At 42.4% G+C, this 19,782-nt stretch overlaps 1 protein-coding gene across 3 annotated transcripts in view; it reads left to right on the top strand.

The window, feature by feature from the left end:
* LOC125457700 (solute carrier organic anion transporter family member 2A1-like) overlaps positions 1-19,782 on the top strand; it is a 129,673-nt gene that overhangs the window by 13,764 nt on the left and 96,127 nt on the right. For 2 of the 3 annotated variants that reach the window (XM_059650933.1, XM_048542268.2), the window contains exon 3: positions 18,354-18,491. In XM_059650933.1, the coding sequence (XP_059506916.1) occupies positions 18,354-18,491 (138 nt within the window). Of the gene's footprint in view, positions 1-18,353; positions 18,492-19,782 lie in introns of those variants that run through there. The other variant, XM_048542269.2, reaches the window with a different exon arrangement.

The raw sequence follows: 19,782 nt of genomic DNA, 5'->3' as shown, positions 1-19,782 counted from the left end.
GGATTTCAAAATATCAAATAAAGGGCTGCTTAACAAAATGAAAGTCATAGAATAGGAGAAACCAGGAAAAGGAAAAGGAAAAGGAGTTAAATAAATATTTTGTATCAGTCTTTATACTAGAATGCATGTACAGCATTCCAAAACTACTAAATAATCAAGGGACAAAAAGAGGAATGGAAGTAAATACAATAAGTAACACTGGAGGAAAAAGTGCTGAAGAAACTATAGGGGCTAAAGGCCAATAGGTCGCCTGGACTTGATAGGATGAATCCTTTTATTAGTGAAATAGCTGCAGAGATAATGGATGCACCGGTAGTTGAGTAACCTGTGCTGATAATTGGCAAATAACATTTGTGCCACATAACCACCAAGCCAAAAGGTCTACCCAGCTCCCCTTGAAATCTAATGATATTCTTATTGCTAGATCGTCTTAAGCTGCTTCATCAATTACCTTCCTTCCATCATAAAGTTGGTCTGTGTCCACATCAGACAGGCCTCAACAACCTTCAGATTTGGACTGATGAGTGAAAAGTAACAGTCACACATACAGCTCTTTCTCTCGTCTGTTCTTTTGGCATGTGGGCATTGGTGTCTGTGTTACAGTTAATGATCTTTTCCAATAGGAGAGAATCTAACCATTAGCCCTTGACATTGTGGCATTATCATCATTGAATCACCAAAGACGGAGGGATTGTAAAATGAGATAACTTAATTTGAAACTGAACTGGGCTAGCCATATGCAAGAGTGAGTCAGAGACTTGGAATTTTACAGCAGATAACTCACCTCCTGATTCCCCAAAGCCTGGCCCCACTTGCCTGGATGGATTTAGTTCCAACAATGCTTAGGAAGCTTGAAACCATTCAGGACAAGGCAACACACTTGATTGACACTGCATCCATCACCTTCAATGTTCATCCCCTTCATTAGTGGTGGTAACATCTACAAGATGCCTTGCCAAAACTCCTCTGATATCATCTTCCAAACCCATTGCCATCTAGGACAAAAGCAGCAGATGCATGTGAACACCACCACTCTCAAGTTCCTCTCCATGTCACTCGTGATAACGAGGAAATATGTCACCATTCAAAGTTTTGGCAAAGATCTGTAGCTTGGGCTGTGGGTGAGGCTGTTGACTTGCTTGTCGAGTTGGCTTATTTTTGCTCCGACGTTTTGTCACCATGCTCAGTAACATCAGTCAGGCCACCGACGAAGTGATGTTGTTCCACTCCACTTGGGATTTATACTGTCTGTTCCCTATCAGTACTGCCATTTCGAGTTTTGATCTATATGGGTTTGTAAATGGGGTCGAATTCTATATGTTGTTGATTCCATTACAGACAGAGAACCATGCCTTCAGGAATTCCCATGCATGTCAATGTTTGGCTTGGGCTGCTATGGTTACTTTGTCCCAGTTAAACTGATGGCCTGAATGTACTGATATTGAGGAGAGTTCATTGTGCTGTTTTGTTACTAGTTGATGTCTATGTATTCTGATGGCTAGTTTCCTTCCTGTCTGTATGATGCAACGTCATCCCCAGATGCCTACTAAACAACAAGAGGACACAGTACACCCTAACACACTGGCCACACTGCCCTACATCAAGGACATATCAGAGCTGATAACAAGACTCCTCAGACCACTAGGAATCATGGTGGCCCACAAGCCCACAGCCACTCTATGACAAACACTTACAAGGATTAAAGACCCCATTCCCACATCATGCAACGACTGCCACGAACATTACATCAGACAGACAGGAAGGTAACTAGCCATCAGAATACGCAAACATCAATCTAGCAGCAAAATGACCCTATAAACTCCAAGCAGAGTAGAACAACGTTACTTCATTGGAGGCTCCACTGATGACGTCACTTAGCATAGTGACAAAACGTCTGAACGAAAACAAGCCAACTCAGCGAGAAAGTGAACAATCTCATGTATCACCATTCCTTCAGCACCATTGGATCAAAATCCTCAAAAGTCCCTAACAGCATTGTGGATGCATCTGTACGAAATAAATAGCAGTAAAATGGAATTGGAATGATGTCAGCCAGGTAGATCTCAAAGAATATTAGTTCCCTTTCTGGGGTGTTAACCTGGTCCAAACAGGGAGTCCTGGCAGTGGAGTGTCAGGGGTTCTGCTCACCCTAGGAGGTGGCTTTGCGCTAGCTGGGTCAGCTGTGTCAATTGTGTTTGCTGCTGATGTGCAGCCTCAGGACATGCAAAAGAGTCCCATTTGTCCTGAACTGAGTTACAGAACTCACATGCCAATATTCAGGAGAGTGCGCACCCAGGAATGTCCAGCCGTAGCCGGTTTGGAACAGGTAAAATGCTTAGCATGATCCTAATCAGAACCAATCAAAATGAACTAATAGAGGTTGATACCAGTGTGGCTGTATCAGTGATTGTGGAACCAGTCTTTAATAAACTTTGCTCTGGACTCCAACCCTTAGGTTTGCATAAAGATCTCAGCCAGGCTGAGAACGTATACAGATTAATGGTACAACTTGGGTTCTGGCCTCTTATGGAGAAGCAGCTGGATCAGTTACCTGATTGTAGTAAAAGGCTCTGGCCTTTTTGATGAGTTTGAGGTGAAATTGGTTGAGAAAGATTCAAGTTGATTGGCTCAATATTCTTCAGTACAAAGTGGCTGTCTGAGTGATGCCCTATTTAAATACCTGGAAGATTTTCAAGAAGGCCTAGAGACCAAGACCATGTTACATGTTGACCAAGAAGAAATTCCACGATTCCCTAAGACTCATGCAGAGCCAGCTGCCGTATGGGCAAAAGTAGAGGCAGAATTCAGGAGGCTGGAAAATGAAGGAATCATCAAACCAGTCCAGTTTGCAGACTGGGCCGCGCCAGTCAGACTGATTGTACAGCCCAATGAGTTGGTTCACCTCTGTGGAGATTCCAAGCAAATGGTGAACCATGTTTAACACATTGGTAAGTACACAAGCCCACTTATAGAGGATTTTATACAAAACTGACACAAGTGCCTGTCCTTCACGAAGCCGGACATGAGCCTTGCTTTTCTGATGAAAAATGCTTTTGCTTTCGAGAGATTGCAGCGAAGGTTTACCAAGTTAATTCCAGGGATGGCAGGACTGACATATGAGGAGAGGTTGACTGGGTTGGGATTGCTTTCGCTGGAGTTCAGGTGAATGAGAGGGAAATCTCAGAGACTGAAAATTCAAACAGCACTGGACAGTGTAGATTCAGGGAGGGAGCTCCCAAAGGTGGGTGTGTCCAGAACCACTGGTCACAGTATGAAAAACAATTCTGAGGAAGGGTCACTGGACCCAAAATATTAACTATATGTTTTTTCTTCATGGATGCTGCCAGACCTGCTGAGCTTTTCCAGCAACTTTGTTTTTGCTCACAGTATGAGGACTTGGGGTAGATAAATCAGGACAGGGATGAGGAAACATTTCTTCAACCAAAGTGTGGTGAGCCAGTGGAATTCATTACCACAGGAAGTAGTTGATGCCAAAACTTTGAATGTATTCAAGAGGTGACTAGATACAGCACTTGGAGCAAACAGGATCAAAAATTATGGTGAGAAAGCAGGTTTAGGCTATTGAGTTGGACAATTAGCCATGATCGAAGAATGGCAGAGCAGGCTTGAAGAGTTGAATGGCCTCCTGCTATCTTCTATGTTTCTTTCTGTGCATGCAATGGCAATTATATGAGGATTCCCGGAGATATGCTGAAATTAATACCCATAAGGATTTGTAACAACAAACAAGACTACCTTTTGGGGTATTGTCAGCCTGTGCCATTTTCATGCCGACAATGGAGAATATTTTACAAGGTCTAACCCAGGTCACCATCTATTTAGATGAAATACTAATGACCAATAAAGAGCATTTAAAGGACTTGGGCATTGTGCTTAAATGTTTAACTGGACCCGGTGTGAAAATGTCCCTGGAGAAGCTACAGGAAGAAGAATGAGCCTATGTTTCAGGACTGAGAGAGAGAGAGAGAGATGTAGTGACTGGAACGAAGTCAGCTAGGTGGATCTCATAAAATGTGAGTTCCCTGATTGGAAGTGTTAACCTGGTCCAATCAGGGAACCCTGGGTGACACATTATAAATTGGATTCCTGATCCTAAGGGCTGGCTCTGAGCTACCGGCCCAGAATCCATGGACTTAGAAAAACGTAAAGGGCGGCACGGTGTCTCAGTGGTTAGCACTGCAGCCTCACAGTGCCAGGGACTTGGGTTCGATTCCAGCCTCGGGCAACTGTCTGTGTGGAGTTTGCACATTCTCCCTATGTCTATGTGGGTTTTCTCCCACAGTCCAAAGATGTGCAGGCTAGGTGGACTGGCTGTGCTAAATTGCCCATAGTGTTCAGGGGTCTGGGTGGGATTCTCCAAAGGGTGGTGTGGACTTGTTGGGCTGAAGGGCCTGTTTCCATACTGTAGAGAATCTAATAAACAGGAATGTCAGGGTTCTAAAATTGTATCAGAGATAATGGGAACTGCAGATGCTGGAGAATCCAAGATAACAAAGTGTAGAACTGGATGAACACGGCAGGCCAAGCGGCATCTTAGGAGCACAAAAGCTGATATTTCGGAAGGGTCTAGGCCTGAAAGGTCCTGTTGGGAGTTTTCTATAGGCCTCCGAATAGTTTCAGACATGTAGAGGAAAGGATAGCAAAGATGATTCTCGATAGGAGTGAGAGAGACAGGGTAGTTGTCATCGGGGACTTCAACTTTCCAAATATTGACTGGGAACACTATAGTTTGAGTACTATAGATGGGTCAGTTTTTGTCCAATGTGTGCAGGAGAGCTTCCTGACACAGTATGTAGATAGGCCAACAAGGGGCGAAGATTTGGTACAGAGTAATGAGCCCGGCCAGGTGTTAGATTTGGAAGTAGGTGAGCACTTTGGTGATAGCGATCACAATTCTGTTCTGTTTACTTTAGTGATGGAAAGGGAAAGGTGTATACCACTGGGCAAGAGTTATAGCTGGGGGAAAGGCAATTTTGTTGAGATTAGGCAAGATTTAGGGAGCATAGGATGGTGAAGGAAACTGCAGGGGATGGGCACATTAGAAACGTAGAGCCTATTCAAGGAAAAGCTGCTGTGTGTCCTAGGTAAGTATGTATCTGTCAGGCAGGGAGGAAGCTGTAGAGCGCGGGAGCCGTGGTTTATGAAGGAGGTGGAATCTCTGGTCAAGAGGAAGAAGAAGGCTTATGTTACGATGAGATGTGAAGGCTCAGTTAGGGCATTTAAGGAATAAAAGAATGACGAAAATAAGATTAGGGCCAAATCAAGGATAGTAGTGGGAAGTTGTGTGTGGAGTCAGAGGAGATAGGGGAAGCACTAAATGAATATTTTTCGACCGTATTCACTCAAGAAAACGACAATGTTGTCGAGGAGAATACTGAGATACAGGCTACTAGACTAGGTGGGATTGAGGCTCACAAGGAGGAGGCATTAGAAATCCTACAGTGTGAAAACAGATAAGTCCCTCTGGGATGCCAGGGAGGAGATTGCCACGCCTTTGGCATTGATCTTTAACTCATCATTGTCTACAGGAATATTGCCAGACGACTGGAGGATAGCAAATGTGGTTCCCCTGTTCAAGAAGGAGAATAGAGACAACCCTGGTAATTATAGACCAGTGAGCCTTACCTCAATTGCTGGTAAAGTGTTGGAAAAGGTTATAAGGGATAGGATTTATAATCATCGAGAAAAGAATAAATTGATTAGGGATAGTCAGCACGGTTTTGTGAAGGGAAGGTCGTGCCTCACAAACCTTATTGAGTTCTTGGAGAAGGTGACCAAGCAGGTAGATGAGAGTAAACCATTTGATGTGGTGTATATGGATTTCAGCAAGGCGTTCGATAAGGTTCCCCACAGTAGGCTATTGTACAAAACGCGGAAGAATGGGATTGTGGGAGATATAGCAGTTTGGATCGGAAATTTTCTTGCTGAAAGAAGACAGGGTGGTAGTTGATGGGAAATGTTCATCCTGGAGACCAGTTACTGGTGGTGTACCGCAAGGGTCGGTGTTGGGTCCACTGCTGTTTGTCATTTTTATAAATGACCTGGATGAGGGCGAAGAAGGATGGGTTAGTAAATTTGCAGACGACACTCAGGTTGCTGGAGTTGTGGATAGTGACAAAGGATGCTGTAGGTTGCAGAGAGACATAGATAAGCTGCAGAACTGGGCTGAGAGGTGGCAAATGGAGTTTAACGCAGACAAGTGTGAGGCGATGAACTTTGGTAGGAGTAACCGGAAGGCAAAGTACGGGGCTAATGGTAAGATTCTTGGTTGTGTAGATGAGCAGAGAGATCTCGGTGTCCATGTACACAGATCCTTTAAAGTTGCCACCCAGGTTGACAGGGCTGTTAAGAAGGCATGCAGTGTTTTAGCTTTTTTTAACAGAGCGATCGAGTTCCAGAACCAAGAGGTTATGCTGCTGCTGTACAAAACTCTCGTGCAGCCGCACTTGGAGTATTGCGTACAGTTCTGGTCACCGCATTATATGAAGAATGTGGAAGCTTTGGAAAGGGTGCAGAGAAGATTTACTAGGATGTTGACTGGTATGGAGGGAATGTCTTACGAGGAAAGGCTGAGGGACTTGAGGGTGTTTTCGTTAGAGAGAAGAAGGTTGAGAGGTGACTTAATTGAGACATATAAAATAATCAGAGGGTTAGATAGGGAGAGCCTTTTTCCTCGGATGGTGATGGTGATGGCGAGCACGAGGGGCATAGCTTTAAATTGAGGGGTGAAGATATAGGTCAGATGTCAGATGTAGTTTCTTTACTCAGAGTAGTAAGGGAATGGAACGCTTTGCCTGCAACGATGGTAGATTCGGCAACTTTAAGTACACTTAAGTCATCATTGGACAAGCATATGGACGTGCATGGAATAGTGTAGGTTAGATGGGCTTCAGATCGGTATGACAGGTCGGCACGGCATCGAGGGCCAAAGGGCCTGTACTGTGCTGTAGTGTTCTATGTTCTATGTATACTTTTTGTTATGTCAGGGTTCTGTTCACATTTGGAGCTGGCTCTGTGCTAGTTGGGTCAGTGTCATGTGCTATGCATGTGTAAATAAATGGTGACCTGGTGATGGGACATCGCTCTTTGTGGAGTTATTTCTAGGGAAATATGCTCTTGTTAACACATGCATAACCATGCTTTCACTGGCTGCTTTCTGTAGTGCCATCTGCTGGTATATTTCTGTGGCCACTCCAAGTAATATTGCAGAAATTGTTGTTCGAAAACAATACAATTCTTTCTACTTTTAGTGAGCAAAGAGTACCATGTTTAAATGATTAACTTCCAAAATTGAACCAAGAAATCTTGAGCATGACTTCCATTCAACTTAATACATATTTTAATGTTTTAATTTTGTGGTGTGCCCAGTTAAAAATAATAAGTCATACAATATGGAAGTAGGCTACAAGGAACCTCTGAAGAGCATCCCACCCAGACCAGACCCCCAAAACGTATCCCTATATTTCCCATAGCTAACCCACCAACCCTCACACCCCTGAACACTATGGCAATTTAGCTTGACACGTTTTTGAACTATAGGAGGAAACCAGAACACCCAGCAGAAACCCAGGCAGACGGCGGGCGGGGTGGGGGGAGGAGAGAGAGAGAGAGAGAATGTGCAAACTCCATCTTTGGGCAACTGTCAGTGTGGAATCAAACATGGGTCCCTGGCACTGTGTGGCTGCAGTTCTAACCACTGAGCCACTGTGCTGGCACCTAAGATGAGAGGTTTGTCACCTGATCATTGAGAAGTTGGATTCTCTTCTAACAAGTAGAATGTTAGCTGACCTCGGATGTGGTGCCATTTGACTCTCCTCGCTCCTCTGAGTTGTCAATGTCAGAATTAAATTCGGTGCTTTGATAAAGGACTTGTTCTGTCTGATGGTTTGTTAGCTGGCAAAGACCATTGATTCCTGTATCAGCAGCAGCTAGTGATTAGATATCACGGAGGCTGTATACTTTCCAAGATGTTTCATAAACATTTTATTTCCAGGTTTACTGGTAGGGATCTGTATTTACAATCATTGATCCTTCTATTCTCCATGATGTTTCCCTGCTTGGAGTCATACATCATGCAGATGGAGCCTTCAGTCCACTCATCTATGCTGACTAGGCTTCCCAAACTAAACTATCCCATTTGCATGAGGCTTGGCCCATGCCCCTTTAAACCCTTTCTAGTCATGTACCTGACGAAATGTGTTTTGAATGTTGTAACTGTACCTGCATCTACCGCTTCTGGCAGTTCATCCTACATACAAGCCACCCTCCGTATGGAAAAAGTTGCCTCTCAGGATAATTTTTAAACCTTACTCATCTCACCTTAAAATTATGCCATCTAGTTTTGAACTCCCCTACTCTAAGGGAAAGACATTGCTAGTCACCTTATTTATACCCCACATGATTTTATAAACCCCCATAAGGAAACCCCTCAGTCTCCTATACTTCAGGAGAAAATGTTCCAGCCTATTCAGCATTTCAAAGATTATCATGTTGATTATCAGCCCATGGAGTAACTCGGGAAGATTTATGTATTGCTTGTCAAAGTGAATGCAGTTGGAAACTCTCCTGCTATCAAGGAGCCTTGAAATGGAAGCAGGATGAGCTTGGGCTTGAGAATCTCTAATTGAGGGTAAAAGGGTTGAATTTTTATTTCCGATGCTTTATAATAAGACTGTGTTTCAAATGTAGTGTAAAATAATTCTTTAACTTGCTTTCAGTTGTGTGCAACAATCCTTGTTATTTTGATAAACATGTGTTGGCAGCATTATGTGAATTAAGGGTTACGGTGAGTGGGCGGGTAAGTGGAACTGAGTCTCAAAAAGATCAGCCATGACTTTATTAAATGGCGAGCCAGGCTCAAGGGGCCAGATGGCCTACTCCTGCTCCTAACCCTTATGTTCTTATCGAGTGACCACCACACTGCAAATTGCAGCGTTTTGGATAAGATTCAGTTTGACATGGAGAAAAAATATCTTGAATTAAAACAAAACAGAGGAGAATTAGAAATGGTAGAGAATAAAAAGCAAAAAGGAATAGAAAGGGAAGAGGCTAAACAAAGGAAAAAGTGGAGAAATAGCATTACAAAAGTTTGAAGTCCGAAGAGAGAGAGGGGCACATCTGACAATATTTACTTGGCTAGAAAAATAAACTCAGAGTAAAGGAATAAAGAAGAGTTAGTAGCTTACAGGATGATTCTAATACCCGTAAGGTATTAGATTTAACAGGAAAACTACATTTTATATCTACATTTATAGAAGGTAAAATTAAAAATATTTCATTCCATTTCAAAAAATATCTGAAGTGGAAGTGGCCACAGGATGCTTGGAACTTAATATTGCAGAGTGTTGTGTTAGGTACAGTTTATGTATACATCTACATCAGTTTGACAAAAGAACAATGTCCAATACATATGTAGACCTATAGAGTCATAGAGGTCTGAAGCACAGAAAAGGGCCCTTTGACCCATCATGTCTGTGGTTTTCAAAAAAAACAACCATTCTAACTATTCTAATTTCTAGCACTTGGTCTATAACTTTGTATGCTTTGGCATTGCAAGTGCCTTTGAGTATGTCCCTGAAGCTTATCAAGCAGAACGGTGGCTCAGTGGTTAGCACTGCTGCTGCCTCATGGCACCAAGAACCTGAGTTCAATTCCCCCCTCAGGTGACTGTCTGTCTGTCTGTCTGTCTGTGTGGAGTTTGCATATTCTCCTCATTTGTGCATGGGTTTCTTCCCACTGTGCAAAGATGTACAGGCTAGGTGGATTGGCCATGCCAAATTGACCACAGTGTTCAGGAATGTGTAGATTACGTGGGTTATAGGGGGAATGAGTCTGGTTGGGATGCTGTGAGAGTCGGTGTGGACTTGATGGGCTGAAGAACCTGATTCCAGACTGTAAGGAGCCTAAGTCAAAATTAGGGCTAAAAGCAAGAAACAGATATTTGTAGCATATTCAAGAGAAAAAGAAATGCTGTTGGATCAGTGGTTCCAGTTACAGAAGTTCAAGGGAAAAACAAATAAACATGAGGGAAATCATGATTATGGTAGAATTCAGAAGTAGTGCCCTGGTTAACATCAAAACATATTTCAATGAGCATAAAGTATCAAAGATCTGAGCAGTTGCAGTTGTAACGGATCACAATGATGTCTCACTCAGATACATGAGGGAATCTGGTCATATAGGATTCAACAAGAAATAGAAAATCCGGGAATGCTATAGATATCAGTTTTAGGAAACAAACTGAAAGATAACAAAATATTAAAGGAGAAAGACTGGTACCTAAATGTGAAATAAAGAAAATAGCATGCTTTCTTTCTAACAAGACTGGACATACTTGGACTAATTGCGGAAAATTAAATTGGTTGCTTGTAATAGAACGAATGCCTAAGGAATCCTAAGAAAAGGGTGTGTCAGGAAAGGCAGTGGATGTAGCTGTAGTACAAGTGGAATGTATCCCCTCAAAACCTATTAGGAATGGATAGATGACTCAGGAAAATTCTTCCTTCATTTTTGCTGAAGAGAATCAAACTGCTGGAGACTCAAAATATTTTATTTCAAAGGGAGAGGTATTTCCTTATTCTTCCAATCAAGAAGGTAAACCATTAAAGATATTGAAAGATAGTAGAGAAAGGCGATTGCGGATGCTGACTTCTGATAGAATTTGTCATCCAGAATTGTTAACGAAAGAAAAAAGAATGAATTTAATGTATGCACCAAAGTCACAAACTAATCCCGTTACAATATTTAATGCAAAATTTGTATTCACAACAGGGATGTTGATGAGGAAGTTGCAATAGAAAAATGAAATTGCCCATTAAAAATATTTTTTTTTCTGTGAGACTTGAGAGTTTTTGTGCACAAAACAGATAAAGCTAGCTGACAGGTGCAGCAAGTAATCAGGAAGGCTAATGGAATTTTGCCCTTTACTTCAAAGACTAAGGAGCATAAAGTAGGGAAGACTTATCACAACTGTTTAAGGTGCTGGTGAGATCACAACTAGAGTACTGTGAACAGTTTCAGTCCCCTTATTTAAGAGAAAATACAATTTCCATAGGATGCAGTTCAGTTTCATTGAAACATAAAGAATTCTTAAGCAGCTTGACAAAGCAAAGGCTGAGATATTGTTTCCTCACATTGGACCGGAGAAATAGTCTCATAATAAAGGGGTGCCAGTTTAAGACTGAGATGAGGAGGCAGTTCTTCCCTTTAGAGGGTTGAGATTCTTTGGAAGACCTTGCTACAGACGGGTAGGGAGACAGAGTCCTTCTGTACATTCTTGATCAGGGGGAATTAAGGGTCATGGCAAAATGCAGGGAAGTGAACATGGAGTGTCAGATCAGCCATGATCCTATTGAATGGTACAGTGAGCTTGAGGATCCAAATGGCCCAACACCTATTCTTACTTTGTAAAGTCTTATGGGCAGGTATTACAAAGGCTCATAATATTTTATTACTATGAACCTTGGCTTCTAACATGGATAGAAGTATGTATGCCTTGAAGATACCAATCAATCTTGATATTGTGTGCATCGTTAATAAGAACATAGTTTTAACAGGAAGAACATAGTATTAGTTTCATTTTGAGTTGTGGGTGTGATATTGGGATATCTGTCAACGTGTGTACATGTATTTAAATGAGACATATGAAAAAAACTTTGCGGCAGACAGATCAATACATTAGAAAACCAGAGCTTGAGCCCATCAGTAAATGACTTCCGACTTAGGAAGAAATAGAAACACATTTCTGCCATCTGAAAAGCTAATGAGTGGGTAACTTTCAGAGAGAAAAAGCCTGTAGCACCAGCAGTGCCATTTAATGTTGGTCAGGGCAGAAGAAAAGTTAGGAATGCTTAAAAATTGGTGACAGAGAGGTAGACTTTTTCTTAAAAAAATATGAAAATGAACAAAATGAGGTGGAATAACTGTAGCGGGTTTGGTAGCATCCGTGGAGAGAGAAATAGTGTGAACATTTTCAGCCCAAATTACTTTGTCAGAACTGGTTTGAACATAAAGGGATATAACCAAGTGCTTTGCTGAATATAGAACATTTAGTAAAGTAAGATTAGAAGAGATAGGATCAAAGGGAAGGGAGGAAGGATCCAGAAAGATTTTGGAACTTGTGATCAGAAGGCTTTAGGGTGCCATTACAGAAAGATATCCTGTAATATTGTTGAATGTGAGTTTGAGGAACTCATGCTGAAAAGTAAGTGAGCTATATTAACACATGGCTTAAGGGTCTTGTGAAGAGACATTAACTGAAGAAGATTGTATGGAGTGAATGCAGATATTTTCTGGAAAAGAAACAAAGTTCAGAATGCCAACTGAACAAGGATCTATAAAGCGGAAACATAGTGATGTTTCACTGAGGCTTAAGTATTTGTAAAGTTATTGTTGTTTGTATTATTACTTCTGATATATATTACACTTCAAATTGTTTTAAATATTTCTTATGTAGTATAAAATAATTCATGTTAGTTTCCTTTTTTCTTTTTGTGTGCTTTGATATTGTTATTAAAACATTGTTATTCTCTTCCGAGAATTTTCAGTGACAGACAACAAAAGTAATCAGATTGAAAAATACACTTTGTGGACGATTAAGCAAGGTTTTACTCTGGTATTTGACTCCTCTAGTGTTTCCATAAATTGGAATCATAACATTCTGAAGTTCACTTTCATTGGAACCGTAAAGGAGTATATCATTAATGTATCTTCAAATCCTGCAAGTGCAGACTGAATTATGTGCTGAAATACTCTTCTCTTTGGCTCTGAGCACCATTACAATCTGTTCCACCTGCACTTTCTCCTCCTCTGTCCACAGCATAAAAAAGACTTAATTTTCCAACTGCTTTCGGTTCTGAAGAGGAATCATACTGGACTCAAAATGTTAACTGTGTTTCTCTTGCCTCAGGTGCTGCCAGGCCTGGTGGATTTCTCCAGCATTTTCTGATCAGCTGATCCGATAATTCTCCACTCCACTTCCGTGCCATTTCCCAAGAATCTGGTTGGTTCCCTTACTGATTAAAGATCACTCTTGAATATACTTAATGACCCAGCCTCAACGGTAGAGAATTTCACAAATTTGCAACCTTCTGATTAGATTCCCTACAGTGTGGAAACAGGCCCTTCGGCCCACCAAGTCCACACCGCCACTTGCAGCATCCCACCCAGACCCATTCCCCCTATAATCCACACACCCCTGAACACTACGGGCAATTTAGCATGGCGAATCCACCTAGCTTGCACATCTTTGGACTGTGGGAGGAAACCCATGCAGACATGGGGAGAATGTGCAAACTCCACAGACAGTTGCCAAAGGCTGGAATCGAACCCAGATCCCTAGCGCTGAGGCTGCAGTGCTAACCACTGAGCCACTGTGCCATCCCTGAGAGCAGAAATTCCTTCTCATCTCTGTTCTAACTGGGCAACCAGTTATTCTGAAATTACACTGTATGGTCCATACTCTTTCACCAGGAGATGCAACCTTTCCACATTTACTTTGTAAAAAGACTCCTAAGGATCTTTCAGTAATGTTACCTGTCATTTTCCTGAACTCCAATACATACAGGCCAACCTGTTCGATCTCTCCTTATAAGTAAATCCCTGGGATCAACCTGGTGAACCTTAACTGGACTGTCTCTCATGACAGCGTATCTGTCCTTAGATAAGAGGACCAAATCCATTCAGTCTTCCAGCTGTGGACTGATTAGTGCCTTTATATTTGAGCAGAAACTCCCTATTTTCTAGACTCCATTCCCTTTGAAATGAGGACCAGTGTTCCATTTGCCTTCTCTATTTCTTCTGAACATGAATTTTTTTTATGATTTATGTTCAGACTTTCAAACCTGTTGGCACTGCAGCTTTCGCAATTGTTCTCCCTCATCTCCTCGCTGCCAAAGTGCATAACCTCACATTTTCTGACATGACATTCCATCTGTCAGGCTTTTACCACACACTTAGCCTGTCCATATTCCTCTAGACTCTGTGTATCGCTCATACTTGCCTTTTCACCTATTTTTGTATCATCCTCCGACATGGCTAGAGTACACTCACTCCCAAAATCCAAGTTGTAACCAGCAAGTGATAGACAGAATTAGCGATCGCACAACCAAAAGACCAATAGTTAAGTTATGCAGGAGTTGTTTCTGACGTCAAGAGCGCCCTCACTGAACTCCCACGATTGTACCAAGTTTCTCATCATAGCACATCATCCAGGTCTATATCCAGTTTCATACTTGGTTCACGCTAGTTCGAATACCCAAATTTTTCCCTCAGAATCTTTTAGTCAAGTTCTCTAGAATCTAATCTTTGACATATACATAATCGCAGTTCTGTATTTTTTTTATTAGCAATTTGATGTCACCACTAGCTCTCTCATTTAGCTGCAGATGAGGCATCATTCTTATTACGTTTCATTCTGAATGGGATGTGCATTAATCAATCCCTGCAGGAGGCCAGCCAGGCTTACCTGGAGGGTGTGTTTGAGGACACCAATCTGTGTGCCATCCACACCAAGTGAGTCACCATCATGCCCAAAGACATCCAGCTTCCCCGCTGGTTCCGCGCCTAAACGGAGTGTGCCCAGCCCTGCACATTGGCCCGAGAAATACAACAGCCACTGAACTATCCAGGGAGAGTTGAACTGATTCATGATGTGTGCTTTGTTGTTATATTCTCATGTCTTGTTATTTATTACACCAGGTTAATTGCAGGGACTGAATCTGGCTGAGAAACAGAATTGTGACATAAATTAGAAGTCAAGAAGCGTAGTGAAATTATAAATTGACATTTAAAGTGACCACAAAACATAATTGAAGTACGGATTCCCTTTATTCAGGTGATTAGAAATTCACAATACAAACTCTCTCTGCTCATTGCCTCTCCCGGCATTTCCTCCAGCTCTACTTCCAGCCTCCTGTTTGTTTACTTTAGATTCCAGCATCTGCGGGGTTTTTTAGTCTGTAACTGTGACCGTACCTGACAAGGACTACGGAGAAAAATGTCCAAATCGTTAAACACATCCTTTCAAATTTGAAAATCCCACCAATATGTAGAAAGTAATAGGGCAGGATTTGTGATTGCTGTGATAGTGAGGGAACAGTTTCAGTTTATGATTGTAATTCTATTAGTTATTTAATAATATGTATATAGGGGGCGGCACAGTGGTTAGCACTACAGCCTCACATCACCAGGGACCAGGGTTTGATTCCACCTTCTCATTGTGTCAAGATTAGATTACCTACAGTGTGGAAACAGACCACCCAGACCCAACCCCCTATAACCCACACACCCCTGAACACTACGGGCAATTTAGCATGGCCAATCCACCTAGCCTGCACATCTCTGGACTGTGGGAGGAAACAGGAGCACCCGGAGGAAACCCATGCAGACATGGGGAGAATGTACAAACCCCACACAGACAGTCGCCCGAGGCTGGAATTGAACCCGGGTCCCTGGCACTGTGAGGCTGCAGTGCTAACCACTGAGCCACCGTGCCGCCCCAACTTTGCACATTCTCCCCGTGTATGCGTGGATTTCCTCCGGGTGCTCTGGTTACTTCCCAAAATCCAGGCCAGGTGGATTGGCCATGCTAACTTGCTCGTAGTGTTCAGGGATGTGTAGATTAGCTGCCGTTATAGGGGGAAGGGTTGGTGTGGACTTGTGGGACAAAGGGCCTGTAACCACACTGTAGGGATTCTGTGAATGTGCTCACACCTCCCAACTAACCTGAGGCAATGGATGGTGCCTTAACATTGGGTGCACCCTCTGATGCCCTCTCCACCTCAGAGATCAATGACTACACTCTCTGCGTAGCTGGCAGCTGGGGCCACTGAATAATCTGTTGCTGTTAACAGAATGATTAGTGCCACGTGACACAACAGATTAAGGCAGCACTAAAACTGTTAAAGCTCACACTGAAAAAGGCACCACGGCTTGCAGCATAAACAGCTGCCCCCAATCCCCCTCAGCCCCAGCAGAGACACTCAGACACTCCCCCTCCATAGCTGGAGCTCCAGCTTCTGCATTGCCAATGATTGGCCACCTTGATATCTAGTCAACCCCAGAATCTCTTCCCCCACAGCTGTCATGATCTCCGACACACCTCTACACTTTCCCAGGCAGTTTGGCCCCTCTTCAGCCAAGGTGAACGGTACAATGCTGAATGAACTGACTTCTGAGACCTGACTGCATCCTTCTGTGCCTGGATCTTGTCAGTGGCTTAGTGGAGTGCTACAAGGGACAGTGCTGGAGCCTCAGTGATTTATAATTTATATTATGGCTTAGATTAAAGAGACAGAGATATTGTTTCTAAGTTTGTTGTGGTTGGTTGGCTCGCTGATGTTTCATTACCTTGCTGGGTAACATCATTAACGCAACCTCTGATAAAACATGGTTGTGTTTTCCGCCTGGTATTTAAACGGCACTTCATCAAAGCGAGCACTGATGATGTTACCCAATAGGGTAACGAAACGGTGATAGCAAGGTGTAGAGCTGGATGAACACAGCAGGCCGAGCAGCATCAGAGGAGCAGGAAGGCTGACGTTTCGGGCCTAGAATCTTCTTCAGAAATCAGGTAATGAAATGTCTGCGGAACAACGAACCAGCTCGGTGAGCCAACTCACCACAATATCCACAACCCGAGCTATGAATCTACTCTGAAACCTTAGCATCTAAGTTTGGTAATGATACAAATTTCTTTGGGAATGTAATCCATGAGGATGACATTTTGGTCACAGAGAGATATCGATGAGTTAAGTGAGTAGGCGACAAGTTGACAGTCTCAGTGTAATGTGGGAAACTGAAATTATTCACTTTGGTCACAAGAATGAATGAACAGAAAACATTTTAATACATGTGAAAGGAGTGAAGTATTGATGTTCAAAAAGACTTTGCATTCTTGCCTAGGAATATGGTAACTTAGCATTAAGATACATCAAACGATTAAAAAGTGAACTGCCGTGTGATCTCCCTTGCAAGGGAATTGGGGTACAGGAATTAGGAAGCCTTGTTATGTCTTATAACGTCTTAGAGAGAACAAATTTGGAAAATGAACAGAATATAGAATAGGAGTAGGCCATTCAACCCTTTAGCCTGCTTCGACATTCAAAAAGATCATCTCTTTCTTCCCATAACCCGAATAATGCCTTGATATCTGTATTTAAGAAGCATGTAACTGCATTGGAGACAGTACAGCAAAAGTTCACTAGATTGGTCCCTGAGATGAAAGGGTTGACTTATGATGAGAGCTTGAGTAATCTGTCTCTATATTCCCTGGAGGACAGGTAATGTTATTGAGTCACATCGGATTTTGAAGGAATCTGTAGAGTTGCCACTAGGATTGTTTCCACTAGTCAAGGAATCCAAAACACAGTTTAGGTGATCATTTTAGCACCGAGATGAGGAGAAAGTACTTTTCTCAAATGGTCGTGAATCTATGGAATTCTCTTCTTCAGAGAGTTATGGATGCTGCTTCTTTGAAGATATTTCAAACTGGGCTGGTTAGATTTTTGGTGTCAGAATCCAAGGATATGAGCTGGGGAGAAAATAAACTTGAAGCCATGATCATATTGAATTGATTGTATCAGTGGGCCATGTAGTTTACTCCTGCTCCTATTTCTTGCATGCTTGACATGTTTTCATGTGTCTACTGTTTCTGTTCTTTTGGTGGTGGTTTACGTGACAGGGTGGAAGTAATGCTTATGTTGCTACTCCTCATACTATAAGGTGTCAGCCCTGAAGTACCAATTGTAGAATCTCACTCTTGCTTAATGTGAAACCAATGAAAGTAAATGTTCCCAAATGCTTGGTGGGGGGCTGCAAGTCTCAATTTGTGGGCAGCACAGTGGCTCAGTTAGCACTGCTACCTTACTGTGTGAGGGACCCAGATTCGATTCCAACCTTGGCCAACTGTCTGTGTGAAGTTCGCACATTCTTCCCATGTTTGCGTGAGTTCCTCCCACAGTCCAAAAAAGAGCATGTTAACTGGTTTGGCCTTGCTAAATGCCCATAGTGTCCAGAGATGTGCGTGCTAAGTGAATTAGCCATAGAAGATGCAGGGGTACAGGCATAGGTTAGGGGTTTGATCTGGATTGAATGCTCTTGAGAGGGTCGTTGTGAACTTGATGGACTGAATGTCCTGCTTCAACTCTGTAGGGTTTCTATGCTTGTCACGCAACAATGCTCCTGTAAGTTAATTGCCATTTTCTAGAATGGCTTCAGGATACTTTATCTATACTTGGACTAACTTTTAGCAACACTTACATTTGAAGATGCTTTGAAGGTTGAGAAATTGTTGCAGACAGAGTTCCCTAACTATTGTTCCTTCTTCTTTTCAGCTCTTTGTTCTTTGCCATGGAATGTTGCAGTGTTCCCAGCTCCTGTACAGTGCCTACTTCAAAAGCAACATCGTTACCATTGAGAAACGATTTGGGCTCTCCAGCTTTTCGTCTGGCTTCTTGTCCAGCCTGCATGAGGTATTGTCGTAGAAACAAGCCACAGTTTAGCCGAAGACTGATGTAGTTCTGAGAGAATTAAACTCCAGATAGACAGGGTTGTTTTGGATTTAAACACAGGACAGGCAGGGTCTGTGGGAGATCAAAGAACAACAAACAGCATAGGAACATGACCTTGAGCCCACCAAGACTGTGCCAACACATGGCACCTTTCTAAACTAAAAAAACTTCTTGTATCTGCATGATCTGTATCCTTCTATTCCCGGCCTATTCATGTGTATCAGTCTTGTGTCTATTCCCTGTCTATTAGTGTACTGATTTTGTGGGAATAACCAAGTCAGTCACAGCCAGAGTTCTGAACAACTGGGCTACCCCAGAAGTGAAGGGAGATCACAGGACAAGGAGGCACAGGGGTGTGTTTTCTGATAAGTTTTTAAGTTCATCTAAATTTAATCAACTTTGAACTAGAGCTACAAAAACAGAAATTGCTATGAAAACTCTGCAGGTCTGGCAGCATCTGTGGACAGAAAGCAGAGTTAACATTTTGGGTCCAGAAATCCGCATAAGATAAACTGTTAGATAAAGCAAACTGTTCTAGTGGTGGAAGGAACAAGATCCTGATTTAAGGTGATCATAGTGGAGGCAGATTCAGTCGAGGCTTTAAAGAGCTATTTAGATCAACATCTGAAAAGAGAACAATTGTAGGGTTGCTGAGAAAAGGCGCTGGTGTGGGATGAGATAAATTGTTCTTTTAGGGGCCAGCACAGACACAATAGGCTGAATGGTTTCCTGTGATGTGATCATTTAACAGTTACAGAGTCATAGAGCTGTATAGCATCGAAACAGACCCCTTGGCCCAACTCATTCATGCCAACCAGATATCCTAAATTAATCTAGTCCCATTTGCCAGCATTTAGCTGGTATCCCTCACATACCAATCCAGATGCCTTTTAAATGTTGGAATTGTACTGGCCTCTACCACTTCATCTGGTGGCTCATTCCATACATGTACCACTCTCTATGTGAAAAAGTCGCCCCTTTATGTCCCTTTTAAATCTTTCCATCTAACCTTAAATCTGTGCTCTCTAGTTTTGGACTTCGCTATCATCGGGGAAAGATCATGGTTATTTACCATATTCATACCCCTCTTGACTTTATAAACTTCTGTAAGGTCACACGTCAGCTTCCAACACTCCACAGAAAATAGCCCAGCCTATTTACCCCCCCCCCCCGCATTGGTCAAATTTTCCAACTTTGGCCACATCCTTGTAAATCTTTTCTGAATGCTTTCATGTTTCAAAACTTAATTCCT

This window comes from Stegostoma tigrinum, chromosome 14 (assembly GCF_030684315.1).
Source record: "Stegostoma tigrinum isolate sSteTig4 chromosome 14, sSteTig4.hap1, whole genome shotgun sequence".
NCBI classification, from domain to species: Eukaryota; Metazoa; Chordata; class Chondrichthyes; order Orectolobiformes; family Stegostomatidae; genus Stegostoma; species Stegostoma tigrinum.
The sequence above is the reverse complement of the archived record's forward strand: the minus strand, read 5'-3'. Positions and strand labels throughout refer to the sequence as shown.